This window comes from Catharus ustulatus, chromosome Z (assembly GCF_009819885.2).
Source record: "Catharus ustulatus isolate bCatUst1 chromosome Z, bCatUst1.pri.v2, whole genome shotgun sequence".
Taxonomy (NCBI): Eukaryota; Metazoa; Chordata; class Aves; order Passeriformes; family Turdidae; genus Catharus; species Catharus ustulatus.
Window position 1 is genome coordinate 48,105,751 of NC_046262.2, and position 19,014 is coordinate 48,124,764.

Sequence of the window (19,014 nt, forward strand, 5' to 3'; positions counted from 1 at the left end):
AATCCTAAATATTCAGCACCTTACAGATATTTTTTTGTTGATAGTCTTCCAATGAAGAAGACAATTCTTTTTAAAATACAGGTTCAAATCTTTCTTTCAAGGAAGACTGCTTAGTGAACACAGTGACTTACTTTTAGTGAAAGGCAAATATTTCATTAGATTGATACATATAGATCCCCAGATGTATGTCGATACAGTTTCTTACAAATTTTTTCAGTGTGTCTGCACTGAAAGTTTTACAATAATTCATATTTTTGGCACTCAGAGCTGAGTTTACTGTGACACTGTAACAATTCAGAAAGCGCATTCAGTACGTGAATGCATTGGGTCTGGCTGACATGGAGCTGACTTTCTCCACAGCAGCCCACAAGTGCTACTAATGGCAAAGTCCTGCTCTTCTGGTAGCAACTAAACAGCTCCTGGAAATGGCACGTGAATTTCTCTTTCTGATTTGCACTGCCTTAACACCCATTTTTCACTTTATATTTTACTTAAAGGTTAGGATTAGGGTTAGGATTGGGTACCGATTTGCTGTCTCTACAAAGCTGTAATTATCTCACAAGTCTCCTTGCCTTTCTTCTACTATGTTTAGAGAAGGGAGCTAACAAGTAGCTGTGTGAGCATTTGGTGCTCAGTTATAGCTGGCCCATCATAGTAAATGAGCAGGTGATTTCTGAGAAGGAATTCATCACAAGAAGGTAGACTAGCTCTTTTCTACCTACAGGGTTTTTTTTGTTTTTTCCCTAACTAAAGAGAAAACTAAAAATTGTGTTGGTCCTGACACACACCTCCATGTCCTCTCAACTAGTAACTCAGGGGTGCTCCTGAGAAGCTATTGTGGAAAATGAGAGTTCTCAGTTAAATGTAATTTGCTGGCAATACTTTTTCATTTTCAGGCTTCTTTTTCTCTCAACAACTCTACACCAGATTCTCCAAGATTTCTGGGGAAATTAATGTGGTGAACTTTAATCTAACTATGTGTAATCCTTTGATTTGTGTAATTTATTGTGTTTGTGCAGTGTTCACTTGTTTGGTTGGTTAGCTGGTTTGGGTTTTATTTTTACTTGTGTGTGTATGTTTTAATTAATTAAATATTCACATTACAAGAGGCCAACATGCAGTATGAGGTCAGTAGCTCTGACTTTTGGAAACTCAGCACTTGCCTACTTGCACTACTGCAGCTACAGGTGGGTTAGCCAGGCTGGGAAGTACAGCCTTTTAAGCTTTCCCTAAAAACCAACTTCACATTAAAAACAGGTTTTCCAGCTCAGGTGTCTGCCCTTGTTCCCAACCTCGTTCCCTCAGAAGCTTGCTGAAAGTGTAGATGGTCTAGGTTGCAGCTCAGAGCACTGATCAGGGGGACTGCGTCCCTGTGAGATAAAAGCTGGCCAGCCAGCGCTGGGGAATGAGCGCAAAACCTTTTCAAGATCCTCAGCCTGTGGATCACGGAGCAGCGTGAAGCCAACTTGCAAGCAAATTTTTCCACTTTGCTATAGTGACACCTGGTGTTGCAAGGTCGCTTTTTCGAGAGAGAAATGAGAGGACGTCGGTAAAAGCAGCAACAGAAAGGCTTGTACTTTGACATTGAAAAGCAAATGTTCTAATTTGCAAACATGGGGGGTTTTTTCAGCACTGCTTTCTTCGTTCCATGTTTATTAAGCAAGAAAAAAAAAAAAAAGGCAGTTCCGTGACTTTGTGCATCTACTCTAGATGATTTATGTATAAATTATACTCTGGAGCAACAACAGATTTGGGGGCCTTCTCTACAATCAGAAAACAAAGCACTCCTCTAAATACAAATGAAAAAACTTGAACCCAACTCTTCATTAAAGTACATCAAACATGAAGCCCACAGAGCTATCTTGATGTCAAATCAATTAGGGAAGATACATTTAACTACCAGCACCGCTCACACAAGATCAGTAAATCAAGCTCCCTTGTAACACCATTTACCTTTAAGAAGGACCACAGCATTCTGTCCTGGTTTCAGCTGGGGGAGAGTTAATTTTCTTTACAATGGCTGTCATGGAGTTCTTTTGGATTTGTGCTGAACAGAGGGTTCATAATACCAAGATGATTGTTATTTCTGAGCAGAGGTAACACAGAGCCAAGGCCTTTTCTACTCCTGGTGCTCCCAGAAGTAGGGTAGGGGTTCATGGGAGACTGGGGGGAAACAGAGCCAGAACAGGTGACCCAGACTGACCAAAGGGATATTCCAGATCATCATGCTTGGTATATAAAGTGGGGGGAAGAAGGAGAAAGGGGGGATATTTGGAGTGGTGGTGTTTGTCTTCCCAAGTCACCATCATGGGGTGATGTGGTAGGTCCCTGCTCCCCTGGAGATGGCTGAACACCTGCCTGCCCTTGGGGGTAGCAGTCATTTAATTCCTCACTTTGCTTTGTTGCTGTGTGTGACTCTTGCTTTCCCTATCAAATTCTCGAGTTTTCTAATCTTTCCCCTTCTGATTCTCTCCCAGTCCTGCAGGTGGGGCAGTGAGTGAGCAGCTCCCTGGGGCTTGACTGCTGGCTCAGGTTTAGCCACAACACTCCCCAGTTTCAGACTAACAAAACTCAGAGCTACGGTTATTAAGCAGTATCTCTATGAAGAAAAGATCCAAACTCAATAGGGTCACCAAGGGCAAAATGTTTTAATATTAAGAAAACAAAAACACCCTCCAACCCCCCCTGCCCAAAACCACCAAACAAAATCTCACTAAAAAACATCAAAATGATGAAGGTAAAGTAGTGATAACTGTGTTTTGTCACTGAGAAGGTCTAGCTTCAATGGAATGAGTGAGATTCTTAATCTGAACAACTTTTTTCTAGATCATTTCCATTTAGGCCCCAGGAGAAGAAGCACCGAGCAGTAATTATGTCCATCGTAATGTCTCCTTTGAATTGCTTTCATTTCAACAAAAGTTAAGCTATCTCAAATAGAAACAAGGTATTTAATTCCTTGGAACCTGCTGAAAACTTCAGTTGCCATGCTGGGAGGCAAGAAACACCAACTTGTTGTCAGGCTAGTTACAATAAAGCTCTAGGTTTGTTGTTTGGACTAATTTCCATGCACATTACAGTGACAGCTGAAGATTGCAGAGATGAAGAGAGACAGGTGCTGGCTGCAGGAACTTCTGTACTTCCATACTCACAAGATGTTTCCTGCTACATTCTCTTCCCCTTCTTCCCACCTTACCCTCACCCTCTGCCTCTAAATAGCATTTTGGACAAACTTGGCTGGACAACCCTGCTTGACACCATCAGATATTTGGCACAGGCTCCTCTCTCCATTTAAAGACTAAAGCATATGCATTACCCCTCCTTTAGAACCATACACTGTTCTCATTAATGGCACACACTAGTGGTAAGGGACAAGAATGCCCAGCAGGATTCATTCCGAGAGTGTCCAGGGTAAGTGCTACAGCAGCAGAGGGGGTATGTTGTTACTGTTTTGTTTGGGTTATTTTGGGGGTTGTTTTGTTTTCTTTGCATTTTTTGTTCTGTTTTGGGGCTTTATTCAGTTTCATTTTGCGCTCTTTTTGTTTGTTTTTTATTTTTTGGGGGTGCTGGGGGAAGGGGGGGGTTCACAACCAGTCAGCTGCTAATGTGACTTTTTAAGTAACATAGACAGCCACTACCTGCACTTGGTCTCTTGGTAGACCTTAGGTAAAGGTATGAGGATGAGCAAGGAGCAACTAGTTAGATGTGGTGGTGATCCAAAATGCAATTCTTTCTTGAGAGTTCATAATGTCAGAACTACTGATACTCAAATGCAACTCAAGATAGTAGAAAAACTGGAAATAAAGGAAAACTTCCTGCTGAAACACAGTAAAAACCATAGCTCTGAGGTTCTGTCTGCTGCATTGTTTTGGAATGGCTTAAACCTTAAGGCAACAATTTCCCAAAATGGGAAGATTATAGCAATACAGCATGAGTCTTTCTAGATATTTTCTAGGCAAATCCCTTGTGATCTTTTTAAAACATAGTATTAGTTTTATAACACAAAGATCATATCATGGCTTTTCTCTAAGTAATGCAGGTACAAGCTTGTTCCATTCTGGAAGGTTCCATTATTAACTCATTGTCAGGAAGACTAAGCTGCTATTGAAGAGTTATTTTATTTGGAAAATGAGATATAAGCCATTTACAGAGAGACTTCAAAAATCTTTGTCATATAGACAATAGTAAATCTGCTGTTGCTTAAAAGAATAGACATTTGGGATCATTCTGCATTTCTTCCATGCTGTAAAAAGTACTGTAGGGCTTTTTCATCTTTTCTGCCAAGGCTCATGGCTTTATTTCACTTCACATACATCTTACAAGCGTTACCACTTCGCACTGGTGTTGGTAGTGGGGGTGTACAGGGTTGTTCTTTCTGAGAAGCTGATCTACCAGCTTCCCCTGTATCTGATGATGCCCACATAGTCCACCTCCAAGATGGATCCACAAAGCAGAGCAGTTTTACCTTCCAGGCATCAATTCTGCTCTTTCTATTGGGAATAATCTGGAGTAATATATTATTGCTGACAGTCAGAGCTTGTATCAGCTTTCATGCCCGCTACAAACTTCCTCAGTCCAGTGGCTGGGACAAGGATACAAAATAACCCTAAAAGGAACATAATAGTCAGGAGGCAAGAGTCTATTGGGGGGGGGATGGGGAGGGGCGGGGAGAAATAAATCAAACTGTTACAAGTATAGTTTTGCCACTACATATTATTCAAAAAAATGCTACAAGTTTCACTGATTATACATTTAGTAATAATTAAACTGCGGATACTTTTCATAGATAGTTTTGACACATGGTGTCATACTTGCCCACATAACATTAGGGAATCGCAAGTCAAGTACAAGAAGAAGAGATACTACAATCTTGAGGCCCAAAAATGCAAGCTGTCCTAAAAAGAGACATTTCAATTGAGTGCTGCCATACTATCACAGGCATAAACTCTTTTTGTTTTGTTTTGGTATAAAAACATGCTCTTTTCTGTTGCAGTTTAAAAACAAATTATTACAGTATTTGGTGCTGTTTTCAAAGCACTTATAAGAATACATCTGTTCCCTTCACTTTGGGTTTCTGAAGTTATGTCAGAAATGCAAGGAGAGATTCAGGTAAAATCTTAATGCCTTTGGCTCCGGTGTAATTCAAGCTTATTACTGACAACTGAATTGTATTACCCCTATTATAACAAATAGGTGTTTTCTCATTGACTTCAGGAAAAAAAAAATAAATAAAAAAAATTTAAAAAAACCACAACAATTTTAATGTTATTTCATCTTAACTGTTTTAGAGGCTCCAAGAGAAATGTCTGCTACCTGAATAAGCCAAATATTTTACTTCTAGTCTGTTACAGGTTATTTGTTGACAAGCCACAGAAAGAGTTCACTTCAACTACTCCAAACTTTAGGAATCCCACTTTACAAACTCTGTAGGCAGAGTTAATACCTTCTTTTTTGCAAGGAGTTTTGAATTGTATTAGCTTTCAGATGAAAGGTAGGCAGGAGAATTAAGTGAGATGCTGGCAGTTTCCGTGAGCAGCTCCCTAAACATCTGATAATGAAAAGCATGTCTCCGTGTCACTTACAAAGTTTTCCTCATTAACTCTATAAGTCAGGCTGATGCTTCCAAAAAGCACCTAGTTTTGCATTTTCTACCAGCATGCATTTACTTATGAGACTCCTAAACAAAGAAATCATACATAATTATAGGGCTAGAGGTTTACAGGGTGGCTCACATTTGATGACCTGCGATATTTTCTTCAATTTTCCTTGCTAATGTTACGATTTACATCCAAGTACATGCCCATTACAGGGCATGAAAGAAAGCAAGCTGTACTTTTCTTAATTAACTGGTAGTCCTATAAACTTTCAGAGGCTGGTATTACTACAGTATTTTAGAGGAACACAGATTAATCAGTAGCTAAGACAAGAATAGAAGAGCCCAGCCCATGCAAAACTGGAAGTAAACCACGGGGCAATGTTTTTCGCATTGCCTGATCCTTCAAAACATTTGATGACAGGATGTCTCAGAGATGCCTGTGAACTTTGATAGAGAAGATTGTTACGGAATTATGCTAGCAGGTAGCACTGTGTCCATATTAGATTCTCCTCATACTGCAATGAATCCAGTTGTCTTACGAAATCCTTACATATGGCAATTTGATTTCCAGAAATGTGTACGAGTCAACCATGTTGACTTCCGGCAGCTCCAGCCTACAATGAGCATTTCCCCTTGTGGAGTAAGAATCATCTGGCATGCCTGCCTCACACATACCGGCAGTCCACTATTTAATTAATTACTTCAGCATTGAGTCATGCCAAGTGACACTCCTAAGGGCACTAGTAACAGGAAATCAGCTGCCAGCAACATCACTGCATCACTAGTGATGCATCAAGTATTCTACAGATGACTAATTAACATCTATCATTTTCTTTTTCACTAATGTATTTGGTGAGGCATCGCAAGGTCCAGAAAAATCCTGAGAAATCTCATCTGTCATACTGTTTAAACTGCATCTCAATACACTGCAGACACTGTGGTATTCTTATCTCCTCTAAAGTTTATAGACACAAATTCATTATTATTTGTGAGAGAAGAGGCAGAAAGATTTCAAAATCTCAACTAGAAACTGTAAGAAACCATTTATATGACTACCATTCCATTTCTATGACTACACTGAAGATCTCGAAAATCTTTGATTACTTTTGATCTCCTTTCTTTTAAAAAAAATTCTCATTTCTATATGATTTTACTGAAGATCAGCATTCAAAGGGGTCCTACTCCTGTATTATCCTCTGCTCAGTAAGTTCCACAAAAAGAGACAAGAAAACCAAACTCTTGGTATTCAGAACTCTTATGAATGACAATAGCTTAACGCAGTTTCAAGTATATCCTAATCTTCAGTGAAAATTAAACAAGAAAATTACAATTGTTCCTTTCACTTACATTATAAGTGTCTTTAGTAAAACGCAAACTCCTTTTCCCTTGCAAAGCTGCCATTTTGTAAGCTGACTCACAATCAGCACGTTAAATGGTGCTGCAGAAATGATTTTCAGCAGTGTATCCTTTAGCCACAGTTACAACCAAAGACAGAAGGCCTAGTAGAACCAAAAACTGTCTTTAGACAGGCAGTACTAACACCAGCCAGCCACCACTGCACCTGTGCTCACCCACAGCAAAGTTTTACCAGCTCTAGTACCAGTTCTAAACAGAGCATCAGGAGCGTGACATGAAGATTTCAGAGGTCTTTTCCTCTATACAAACATTTTTGCACTGTGTTGCAACATATCATTTATCTCTCTTGCTCTGCTCACTCCTGGTACTGACAGGTTGTGTCACTACTATGAGAAGAGAATTCTTCCCCTTATTTTCTCATTATGCAGCTCCTGCCAGTTCCATCACATGTTTTCGTATAATTTCAGGATTTCCTTTCACCTTTCAACAAAGGACAAGGCCGTTATAAATTTTTCCAAGTGGAAGAATATTTCCCATATGTCATTTTCAAAAGCCAAGTTCATTTTGGTGACAGTCATGGTTTCCCCTTCAGAAAGACTCTTTCTGAAGTTATATCCAGGTTACTCATTAACTTCCTTCTACCGATCCTCCTACTGGCATCTGCAGTGTGCGCATGGGACATTCCTTGTTTACTCTGACCTTGTTGGCGTCAACTGGTAGGACAACAGATGTCATTGCTGTCCTGTTGGGAGGACTTATCTGTCAGAGAAACATGACCTTCACATCCAGCACATCTGAACCTGACAACCTCCTCTTCTGCCACTAAACACCTCTTGGTGTTTTCCAGCTTGACAGGACAGACAAAGGGTGTCTATCTGTACCCAAAGGATTAAATTTCAGTACTTCCTTCATTCCAAGATAGGGATGGGTAACAATCTCAGAGCTGAATTTTCTCACAAAGCATTTGAAAAATGTAGTTTGAGAATCGAGTTTTTTTCATGGTCACTATTGCAAATCAGGCAAAGCACCAAAGCAGATGTGGGATAGCATATCATCATAGGTCAGTTAAATGTAAAGAGCAAGAAGACAGTACAGAAGAAATCAAACCATCCTGAATCCTGTAAAGACAGTTACTGCAACTTTAGTTATTTTACAGTTTAGTCAACACTGGAATAGAAACTTTGAAGGGAGTAATTCTATAAGCATCACTCCACTATGCAAGTCTTTTCATATCAGAGAAAACTACATCAGATCCAGATGAATCTCTGAATTCTGAAAATGAAAAGAAAGTGTGAGTTATGACAAATTCTAAAGCCTGCAGGTTTTTTCTTTACAAAACACTGGTGGCAACAAGGTCACAAATCTGTAATGCACACTTACACATGGTAAATAAGCTTTAATTGTTCATGAACTGTACTGGTGATGCTATTTACGCACTCGTTTCTTCTTTGTGGGGAAAAAAGAAATTAACAAAAACCCACAGGCATAAGGGTAAGACCCCATTTGGAAACTCATTGACAGAAAGCTGCAAGTTCTTCCTTCAGAAAACCATTACAGCTGCTTTAGCTCTTCCCATCTCTATTTATTCTAGACTTTCAAGTAGATTTCCAGGTAGTAATAATACTTCCAAAGGTCACATAATACTTCAAACAATTACACAAAGAGGCTTTAGTTCATAAAGACAGGAAGTTGTTACATTATGAAATAAATAACTGTGCTTACAGATATAATTTCTGAGTATTTTCAAAGAAATTCTGTTCCTAATACACAAAAATGTATATTAATACAAATCCCCACATGTATCATCACACACAACGCCAACATTTACATAAAAGGACCTTAGATGTGAAATCAGGGTTTGGAGCAGTTTAAGGCAAGCATTGGTTTACCATAATTGATTGCATATAATCTCCAGCAAAACACAACCTTTCAGATCTCCGCTGTTTCAAAATTCATACTTTTAAATTGTTCTTCAAGCACATCAGAATCTTCATCACTGTGTGCACTACTGACATTTGTATCAAAATCCAGCTCATCCTTCAATTTAGTGCTCTCTTGGTCATTTTTAGAAGTCCCACTCTCAGTTCTGTCTTGTTCTTTATCAATCCTGTAGAAAGCAAGAGCAATATTATCACCACCCACTTCTGCAATTTAAACAAGAATGGAATGGAGGATAAAATATCCTCCTGGCATTCCATCCCAATAAAGGACGGAAGATGTAAAAAGGTGGGAAGAAGGAGGAGAGGGGCAACAAAAGTCCCTAAAGTTACTCCACACTAAATAGGAAGGATATAAAACACAGTAAAACACAACAAAGTATACATTAAAAAGTATTTAGTACAGAAGAGACTGTAAAGAACCAAAAATAAATATTTGAACAGCTTGACCAATTAAGCAACTGCTGGACTGTTGTCACAAACTAGTAAATTAATGTTTTATGTATCATGCTCAGAAGAGAACGCTAGCAAAAAGCCAAAGCCTGATAAACGTACTGTGGTAACTGTACTCAATATCAATCTTTGTTTAATTCTTCTGTTCACTAGTAACTAAATCATCAAGTGGGAGACAAAACGCAAACAGTAAAGTGGCTTGCACATATTTTATAATGCTCAATATCAGAACCCATTTCAAAGTGCTTTGTTAAGAAGATATACAATTTACCCACTGCTGTTAAAATGTCTTACCCAAGCAGCACTTGTTTTGTCTCAGCCCCGCTAACACCAATAAGCATTTCACCCTCAGTTTCATGTGAAGAAAGTGAAGAAAATGACTCCTACTGATTCACACTGGGATTATTGAAAATATGGCATGAAGTACCACAGCCTCTTGGTTGTTTCTGAACAAGGCTCATTCCAAGTGGAATTATCAGTACAGAACTGAAACTATATCCTCTTTGAGCTACTTACGGAATCACTATTTCTTCTTGTTTCCCACACTTTGCACAAATTTCTAGTTTACCAGCACATGGTCGACAAATAATATGATAAGGATCTTTTACAGTCTTCTGGAGGCACTTCACACTGTGAAGAGAAAGAAAACATGATTAAAAAAGTACTGTGGATGCTTATTAAACATTCTGTGTTTAAATACAATATACAAAAGAGGCACAAACACTCCACAAAAGAGGAAGGCTGGTTTCAAATTAAACGCTTCATGTTTTATCAAGTAGCACTATCAAAATCATTGCTGCTGACCCCCATCTCTTAATTTTCCCAGGAAGAATTACCAAAACAAGTACTGAAAAATAAATATTAAATTTAAAAAAATATATTTAAGTTGGCAAAATAATAATTTCTGTTCATTTCAGTGGGTACTTTATTTTAAAATTGCATCTGGTTACTTCTGGTTTCATGATAAAAGTAGCATATGGCACAAAAAAGTATATGACTTTATAAATGTACATGACTTTTCAAACACTGCAATGACTTCCTCTTGAACTTCTCTGATTATAAAATGACTCAGTGCTAGACTTCTGTTTTCTATGAACACAAGCCTGCATGGAACAGTAGTCTCAACAAACCAAACCTAATAAGGTAGAGAGCTTGAGTTCTTCTTTTTCAAAATATTATAATATTCTGTAGATTCAGCAATTTCCAAAATTCTGTGGCTTAACATTCAGCTGACATTACTAAAGACTTGTATATCTGGAGGACATTACCCAGAACAATATACCCCATGCAATGCTGCTGTCTTGAATGCAATTTTCTTGGTTCTCATGCCCTAAAAAGTTCTTCCCAGACATGTCATATTAAGCAGAGCACTATCAATGCAAAGCAGATTTATATTTTTTAAAAATTAATTTAATTTCCGATAACTAAATACTCAAATAGAAGTAAAGTAGGGAAAACGTGGGATTGTACTAACACTCATAATTTTAAAGATGTTAAAAAGACTAAAAATAAGTTGAGGTACAGGAAAGTCCTCTATCTCCATCTTTTGCAACATAAAGAATTATTTTCTTTTTTTTTCTTTTTCCATTGTCACAGTTTTAATGTCTATTACACTTTTACTTCATCCAGAAGCTTCATCTGTTGAAAATTTTCAGTCTTGTGCTCTCAGAACAATGGTTCACCTAGCCATTGTACTGCTGGTCCACAAACCATCACCTGTAAAGCCAGAATGCTCTGAAGCACAACTTTCTCATTCAAAAATATGAGGGACAACATCACATATTCTGTTATAAGGTGCTGTTCTACAATGTCACTTTTTCTATGTCCAGTGCTTCCCTGATTTACATGGGGGTTTTGCCTGCTTTCTTCCATTTGGGAAAAAAAAAAAAAAGTCAAAAAAACAACAGATGCACATAGTTATTTGAGAAAGAGTTAAAAAAACACAAAATCTGACTTAATCTGTGGTACACAGAATGTTTATTTTTTATTCAGCAAGCCATCTACCTAATAAATTATTTTTTACACCAAAGGGTGAAACCGATTACTCAAACCAAAATGCAAGATACTTTGACAAACCTATCTGTATTTTGCACCACAGCCCAGCTGTGGTTTCTCCAAGTTCTATGTTTCATTGCTGAAACACCTGTGTCTGCTACCACAGAAGGTAAGGACTTCTGCAACTGAGCAAATAAGAAGGAAGCTGAGAGCATCCCCTTCAAAAAAACCTGATATAATTTATATGTTTGTGATAGTTTAAAGTATTAATCATCTTTGTTATACAACTACACAAAAAAACAAGTAATACAGAACTCTATGCAAACAATGCCATCATTTACTGCTTAGGGTAACAGTTTCTTCCAGAAAAGGAGCAAACATGCTAAGAGGTAATGAACATGCATTGCAAACAGTGGCAGAGTACAGAACCCAAGAAATGTGCAGATCCCTTTAATACACATGTGAAAGAAGACCTTAGAAAATCATGATACAACAGGTACAGGTCTGACAGGGCTTGGAAACTTTCAGGTCCACAGTTCAACAGTTTTAACAGCAAAGAGGGAAGCACCTGCTTCTCTTCTGTGTCTCCTTTTCAAAAGTTTAAGATAAAAAACATGAATTAGAAAATTAACATTGCCTATATGTTGTCATTGCACATGAGACTCCATATTTGAAAAATGTGCATAATAGTTGCTTCTTCTTGTGAGTTTCCAAACCCAGAATGTCTTCCAAAAGCTCATGAATCACACAATCAATTAACAAAAAGTATTTTCACTCACCATTTTTTAGGTTTTGTCAGTAGTTTATATTTTCTGAATTTTACTCGCCACTCCAAGACACCTTTGCAATGCTGACACACTCCATCATGAAGTTTAGCATTTATTTTCTGAATAAGTAAAAGAAAAAAATACATTTATGACTTCCTACTGTAAAGACTAAAATCTTGCTTAGAAAGCATTTTTGCCCATCATATGCTTGATACAGTACTACAGATATGTTTGCTTGACATTAACATTAAGCCTTTCATATACATTTGTCTAGAAATTTTCTTCAATGGAAAGAGCACCTTGAGGTTAAAGACTAGATTATCATTATCATTATTATTATTATGCTCTTAATAGTGGTGGTACTTTTTGTTATTATATTGTTGATTATTGATTACTGCATATTATTCTTTTAGGTATTTTATTCTTTTCATCTCTAGAAATTTTACAAAATGGATTTAAGAAGAGGTAAGCCCTGAAATACACAGCTTTTGTCCAAAGAAGACAACTGAAAAGACAGCATTTAACTTACTATTGCTCAAGCTATCACTATACTACATAGTTTAAATAGTCTAAGGATTTTTCCTCAGATAACAATAAAGGAGAATCCACACACTATTTGCATTCAAATTGTTCCATCTTTCTCTAATCCCAGTCTTCCTTTATGAAAAATATTTTTGCTCTCGACACCAAAGATAACATCTTTAAAAATGGTATATTTTCAAGAGGATGAAAAAATTATTTTACTATCTCATACAACATTTTGTGTTTAGCTTTCTCAGAAATATAAAATGTCAACTGGCCAGTAGTATTTGCACAAGAGAAGTTATTCTGAGATGGGAAACGGTACCAAACCACACTCTTACCTTAAATAACAGGCTCTGCCCCCGTATGCTCAATCTAATTTTATTTCTTCTTTATTTAAGAATGACAGCAGTATTGTTGTCTAGCACATGGGTGTTCATATTCATTCAGAAATTTAAAAATAGACATTTCACAGTTTAAAAATGCATATAAAAATGTATTTTTAAAGATAGTTTTAAAATGGCTACCATATCAACATTGCATTATTAAAATGGTTTAAACCACATCTACTTCTTAGCATACCTAAAAGGAGTCATTCTGCATTAATCTGCATTACAATTTACGGTATTCTTTCACAAATAAACTGGAAAAAAAGTTATTCCACGAATACAGCATCTTCTGAAGTAATTTCCAGCTTTTGTGATCCACAAGAGCTTCTTACTACTCCACAGTGCTCTACTTCAATATTTAAGACCAGTCTTTTAGATTTATTCTGCTCAGAAAAAAAATAGGCATGATATTTAAATGCTACCATTACTAAAACAAGTTGCTAATTTACTGTGGTTTTTTACACTTAATTCAGCATCTCCTCTGATCAAAAAAATCTGTAACACACCACTTTCAAAAGCAATGCAGACTTGAAGAGGTAAAGAAAGCTGTCCCTAATGAAAGATTTGAATAGTCTGTTAGACAAACTTTTCTTGTTTCTTAGTTCCCAGTCAGAATGGGGAAGTCATTAGTAAAATCAAATAAACCCCTCTGGGGCTTACTTTTCCTACTAATATTTACTTTTTTAATGTATTTTGGATATTGTTTAAACTTTCACAAATTCACATTTTCTTCCTTTTGCCCATTTAATAGCTTGCTTTCCCTTAAGGGTATTTAAAAAACCCAATAACCCACACAAAGCCCTGAAAAAGACTTGTAAACCTCATTATTCTTTTCCAACTTTTCTACCCATCCTTTATGCAGTCAGGCCCTCACAAATAAATAGGAGGTAGTGCTTGAAATTAATTTCTTGGTGTGAAAACTACTCCAGCATGTTAGATAATGATTCTGTTGCAGCAGTTTCTCTGGGGTTTTCTTTATGCTCATTTTCCTGTTTCAGTCAATAGCTCTCTCTTTTCTTTAACGTACTTTGCTCCAAGGACAAGTGCAACTCATCCAGTGCTTACAGTATGTGTGTCTATACGTTCTCCAGGGAAATTAGTTATGTAACACAGACATTCCTAAACAGTCTTTAGGTATGATGCCACAAAAGACTCCATGTGCACACTATATGCAGAGTCAGTTGTTCATTAACAAACCAACATCCTCTGCTCATGTAACCCAATATCAAATCACCTAACAACCTGCCAAAAGCAGTTCAGAATGTATTAAAGTGAACTAATGCACCAACACCTACTAACTTGGCACACGAAATAATCCCTAGCTAAAACTAGCATTAAAGCGCTCACAGGTGAGATGCAATGACAGGGTTTCACAGAAGCTTCACCATCTGTTTGCAGGCTTTTAATCATGTGTGAACCTATGGGTATTTTGATTTCCTCTACTGAAAGTAGATTCCTGCTACAGAGCACATATCAGCAGTCTATTCTGCTATAAATGAGTGTAATGGTAATGCAACATAAACTTCCTTGTCAGAAACACAGGTGGCACTGCTTCAATCAGCAAAGACAAATGCCGCACAAGGATGAATGAGGGATTTCTGAACAACTGAACTTCTCAAAAAACCAAAATTCCACAGGACCTCCAGTGTATGACTGTAAAGTCCTTAGAGTAGGTCACTGCAGACTGACAAATGTGAAATTGAACTATGAGATGCCAGATTTCAGCATTCCAATACACACTACACAGGCTGAAATTGTCCCCCACAAAGCTTCACTTGCTCACATATTGTATCAGCATTACTTGAAATTCCTTTTGTTACAGGTATTTTCTTATCAAGTGTACTTCAAAATTTAAGCAACATATGGATATAGCATTTAAGAGAGCACTGGAAGGACTCTCACTATGTCCCCCAGAAAGAACAGAAAATACACAAAGACACATAAACACACACAGACCAGACACACCTCCTGCACCTACTCACACATTCTTTCACTCTCTGCCCCACCTCCACAGTTGGGTTAGAGTCCAGAGCAGATGTTGTATTTGCTTCTACATAAAAGGCTACAACCCAAGACTGAAGGTACTTCTGAGTCCAGAGTAACAGGAGTGGCTTAGAGGGTAGATTTCAGCCTACCAAGCTACTCTACGTTGCAGCAAGAACATTATCTAAAAAACCTGCAATATGGTTATCTAACAATTCCAGTTGGCCACTAGTTTATCTTTTTCTCCCTCCTGTGCTTCCAGATATGATTACTGACTCAGCTTTTAAGCTCTGTATTCAGCTGTTCTTTTCCAAGTGCTTTCCCACAGTCTCAAACAATATTTCCACTAAAACAAGTGATTTATCCATGCACTCCACTTAAAAAGTAACTGACATTAACACTGTGGTAAAGCTGAGGTTCAGAGGTAATAATCCCCAAAATTTAGGGAAATGTGGATTATCATCTTGGGTGTACTTAATGAAAGGAAAGAAATGGAGAAACAAATCAGTTATTTGAGTGCAAATTTGTGGTTTACCATCTTACTACAATGGAATTCCAAATGTTCTCATTAAATGATATTTGCTTTCATTTCTAGAACTATTGCAGCTGCCATGATGACTTTTGTAATATCCTTTACATAAAATGTATATTCATATAACATAATGTATATTCCTCAGTGCTGCAAAGAGCTATTCCAGAATATACCATGTAATGCAAACACCAATAAACAGATCCCAAGATTCAATTACTAACATGACAGTGTCTTACCCTGTCCTGGCCATTCCTTCTTTAGGTCATCCTAAGATGCAAACTCTTTCAGCACTGTTGTAGGCTGTTTCCCAAACACAGTAGAGAGACAGTGTACTTTGTTGCAGGATGTTTCACCTCAACAAGCCTCAAGAGCAATGCTGTAGTAAAGACTGACCATTAGAGGAAAGACAGATGGATCTTCTAGCTTGTACTCAAGTAATCAGATCTGTGGCCTCTAAGATTACAAAACAGATGACACGGTCAGTGTCAGACAGAGCACAAAACATTTGAAAAAACCAAAAACCAACTGGACAATTAATGACTACCAGCAGAGAAAAGTCAAAATACTATTAGATCAATTTCTTCTGCAGATACAGCTTCACTGAGAAATAGCATTAACACCATAATTAACTACCTTAATTCCATCCACTTTACAACCTGAAGCTATTGTAGCAAATATTCAACACTGCTAATGCAGTGCGCAATTGCAGCAGGATCCAAATTTTCAGCTAATAAGCATTTTACAGTCATTCAAGATAGTATTGCATTGGACAGTGTACAACAGTAGACAGGCCAAATACAAAACCTCCAACATGTTTAACAGTGATTTACAGGAGATCCACTCTCTTTGAGGAGCTTTGATCTACTGAGGTAATGAGGCAGAAAGGAGTACTCACTCCTGTATCAGTGCCTGTGATAGAATTTCTGGTTTCTTCTTTTTCCTCACCACACACTGAACACCCATGACACACCTGATCATCCAGGACTACAAAAGACAGAGATGCAAAACTGTCAACAATGTCATCATTCAGCACAGTCCATATCTAAACCATGACATTAATCACTACTCAATCTTTGCTAGTCTAACTTCTTTAAAATTTCACAAACAGCAGAAATGGGGCTAGTCATCATTATAATGAATCCTATGTATCCCTGTCCTGGTTCTAGCCAAGGCAGGGTTAATTTTTCCAGACTAGGACACTAAGGTTATTCTATACAACCTCATGCCATTTTCCAGGAACGGGAGGGGTCCCTTCCAGGTCACATAACATGGTACTGCCAGGGGTCCCACACTGTGAACACTTGTGTGTGTGAATCACCTCTTCTACACTGTTGCTGTTACTGTTTGTTTCCCTATTTCATTTGCTGTTTCCAGTAAATTGTCCTTGTCTGAACCTGTGACCTTTGCCTTTTGTGCCTCTAATTCTCTTCTCCAGGGCTATGCAGAGAGAGAGGTGGGGGAGGGGCGAGTAAGTGAGTGGTGCATGGTTTAGAGTGTTCCAGTTGGAACACTAAACTGGGGAATATAATTCCTAAAACACGGCAATACCTTAGGACTTGAATTTGTACATGACAGTATGCCCTAAGAAAAATGAATGCCTCCTACCAAACATTATCTAACCCCTAGGAACACTTTATCCAGGATGCTACTTCCACACACTCAGCCCTCTCCATGAGCCAACAGGCATAGAGAGAAATGAAAAAAATTGCTTGAAATGGTAAGAAAGAAGACACAAGTTGATGACCACAGCAAACCTTGGCTACATTAAAAATATATGTATTTATTTGAGTACATGATATTATGTAGCCAGTTCTAGAGTATATAGATTACTGTCAAAGAGAAAAACAGCTATGTGATTATTTCAATTATAAAACTGATACTAGAATTCAGTTTCTCTTTGAAAACCTTTTTGACAGACCAGCTCTTTACAATATTTTTGTGTGTGTACCCAGACAGAAAATACTCTATCAGAGGTCATGCAGTGACTCACACAACAAATAATACTGTCAACTGCTTAGAATTCCAGGAAAGCAGCCTGTTCAACTTGTAGAACCAGTCCTAAAAAAAAATCTCAAAAACCAAACCAAACAAACTCACAAAATCGCCAAACCTCCCTCTTTGGCATCAAGGCTTTAACTTACTACTTTGTACCCCTCCTCCCAGCTCTTTTTGACAACCCAGGCGGGTTCAGTCAAAGGGATATTGATATGACAGCAACAGCACCAGATAAACTCTCCTAGATTATTCATCCTCTGTTTTGTCTTAGCCACGTTCTCGGTTTAGTCTGCAAGATGAAACATCTTTGCTCATGTCAACACACTTTGGTGGTGTTACTGCTCAGACACACTGCATGTTCTTCAGTCCCCTCCGCATATTATGTTACCAAAACCACGCGCAAAGCTTATCTAAAGAGTATATTGTAGACCATTTCCCTTTCCCTGCTTAGAACCAACAAAACAGTCTTCAGAAGCAACAGAGAGAAGATAACTTTTGCAGCAAAAGTGCTGACAGACGAGCTGAAGACACCTTTCTATCTAACTAATCAGAAAAGCCCCCTTTTCTTTAAAAATAATTTAAAGCACACATGAAAGTTATCTCAGAAGTATGCAGATTGAAGCTGGGTATTTATGCGTGATGGGGGAAAGTTGCTCCAACGAAGCTCTCAAAACATTAAGATTTCTGAGTTATGACCACATAGTCACAAATCTTGAGAAGACCAAACACCTTACAAGAAGTCATATCGTTAACACAAATGTAAGAGCTTTATTTCAGTCTTCCTCTTAATAATTCTTCAGCTTAAGTAGGTCCTTCCATGTCATAGGTACGTTTATGAATTCAGACATTTGAAGTTTCGCACTACACAACTGCTTACAGTGACAACTGTCTGGAATGTCTTGTTAGGACTCTCTCTTAGCAGTGCCTGGCGCGGGTGGACCCGGCCCAGCGGTATCTCCATCACTAAAACGGTGCCCCGGCATCCACGGCCGCTTCTCTTCGTTTGCGAACCCGAAGCCTACCAGGACCAGACACCAGAACCTCACAGGGACAGGGCTTCAGAGGCCGTAGGGGGACCTGCCCACGCTTTCGGCAAGAAACCCTTCCCACCGCTCGGGCCCCAAGTGCTGCAGAGGGGAGGCTCCTGGTTTAGGGTCAGGGACACGGTCGGGCCCCGCCCGCCCCGCTACCTTGCGCCGGGCGCTGCTGTCGTACTTGTCGTTCTGGAAGGCGCGCGCGTTCTGGTGGCGCTGGGGCCGCGTGCGCCGCACGTTCCCCCGCTCCGAGCTCATGGCGGGCCGGCCGCGTGCCCCGGAACCTCTCCGCAGGCCCGCCCCGCACTGGGCGGGGCCGCCGCCGCCGCGCCCGCATTGGCGTTGCGGCCCGCGGGGCCCCGCCCCAGCCGCGCCCGGCCGCCCCGGCAGCCGCCGCGCCGGTGCAGTCTGCGGGCGAGGCGAGGCTGGCGCCGCTCCGGAGGCTGCGCGGGGCGGGC

The 19,014-nt window shown here is 38.9% G+C and overlaps 1 protein-coding gene across 1 annotated transcript; it reads right to left on the minus strand.

Annotated features, from left to right (window-relative positions):
• Positions 1-4,295: 4,295 nt before the first annotated feature.
• Positions 4,296-18,835, minus strand: CZH9orf85 (chromosome Z C9orf85 homolog). Its single transcript, XM_033084892.1, has 4 exons — positions 18,713-18,835; positions 12,114-12,220; positions 9,856-9,969; positions 4,296-9,056 (listed from the first exon to the last, which is right to left on the minus strand). Exons 1-4 carry the CDS (start codon positions 18,812-18,814, stop codon positions 8,879-8,881), a joined length of 501 nt encoding a protein of 166 aa, XP_032940783.1. The 5' UTR covers positions 18,815-18,835; the 3' UTR covers positions 4,296-8,878.
• Between the last annotated feature and the right edge of the window lie 179 nt (positions 18,836-19,014).

Bases quoted from the DNA above. Each gene is read 5' to 3' on its own strand.
- CZH9orf85 (XM_033084892.1), bottom strand. From the start codon at position 18,814: ATGAGCTCGGAGCGGGGGAACGTGCGGCGCACGCGGCCCCAGCGCCAC. The intron at 12,221-18,712 runs GTAGCGGGGCGG...TTACTTATTCAG, and splicing joins ACAGCAGCGCCCGGCGCAAG to AAAATAAATGCTAAACTTCA. The intron at 9,970-12,113 runs GTGAGTGAAAAT...TTCTCTTCACAG, and splicing joins CTGACAAAACCTAAAAAATG to TGTGAAGTGCCTCCAGAAGA.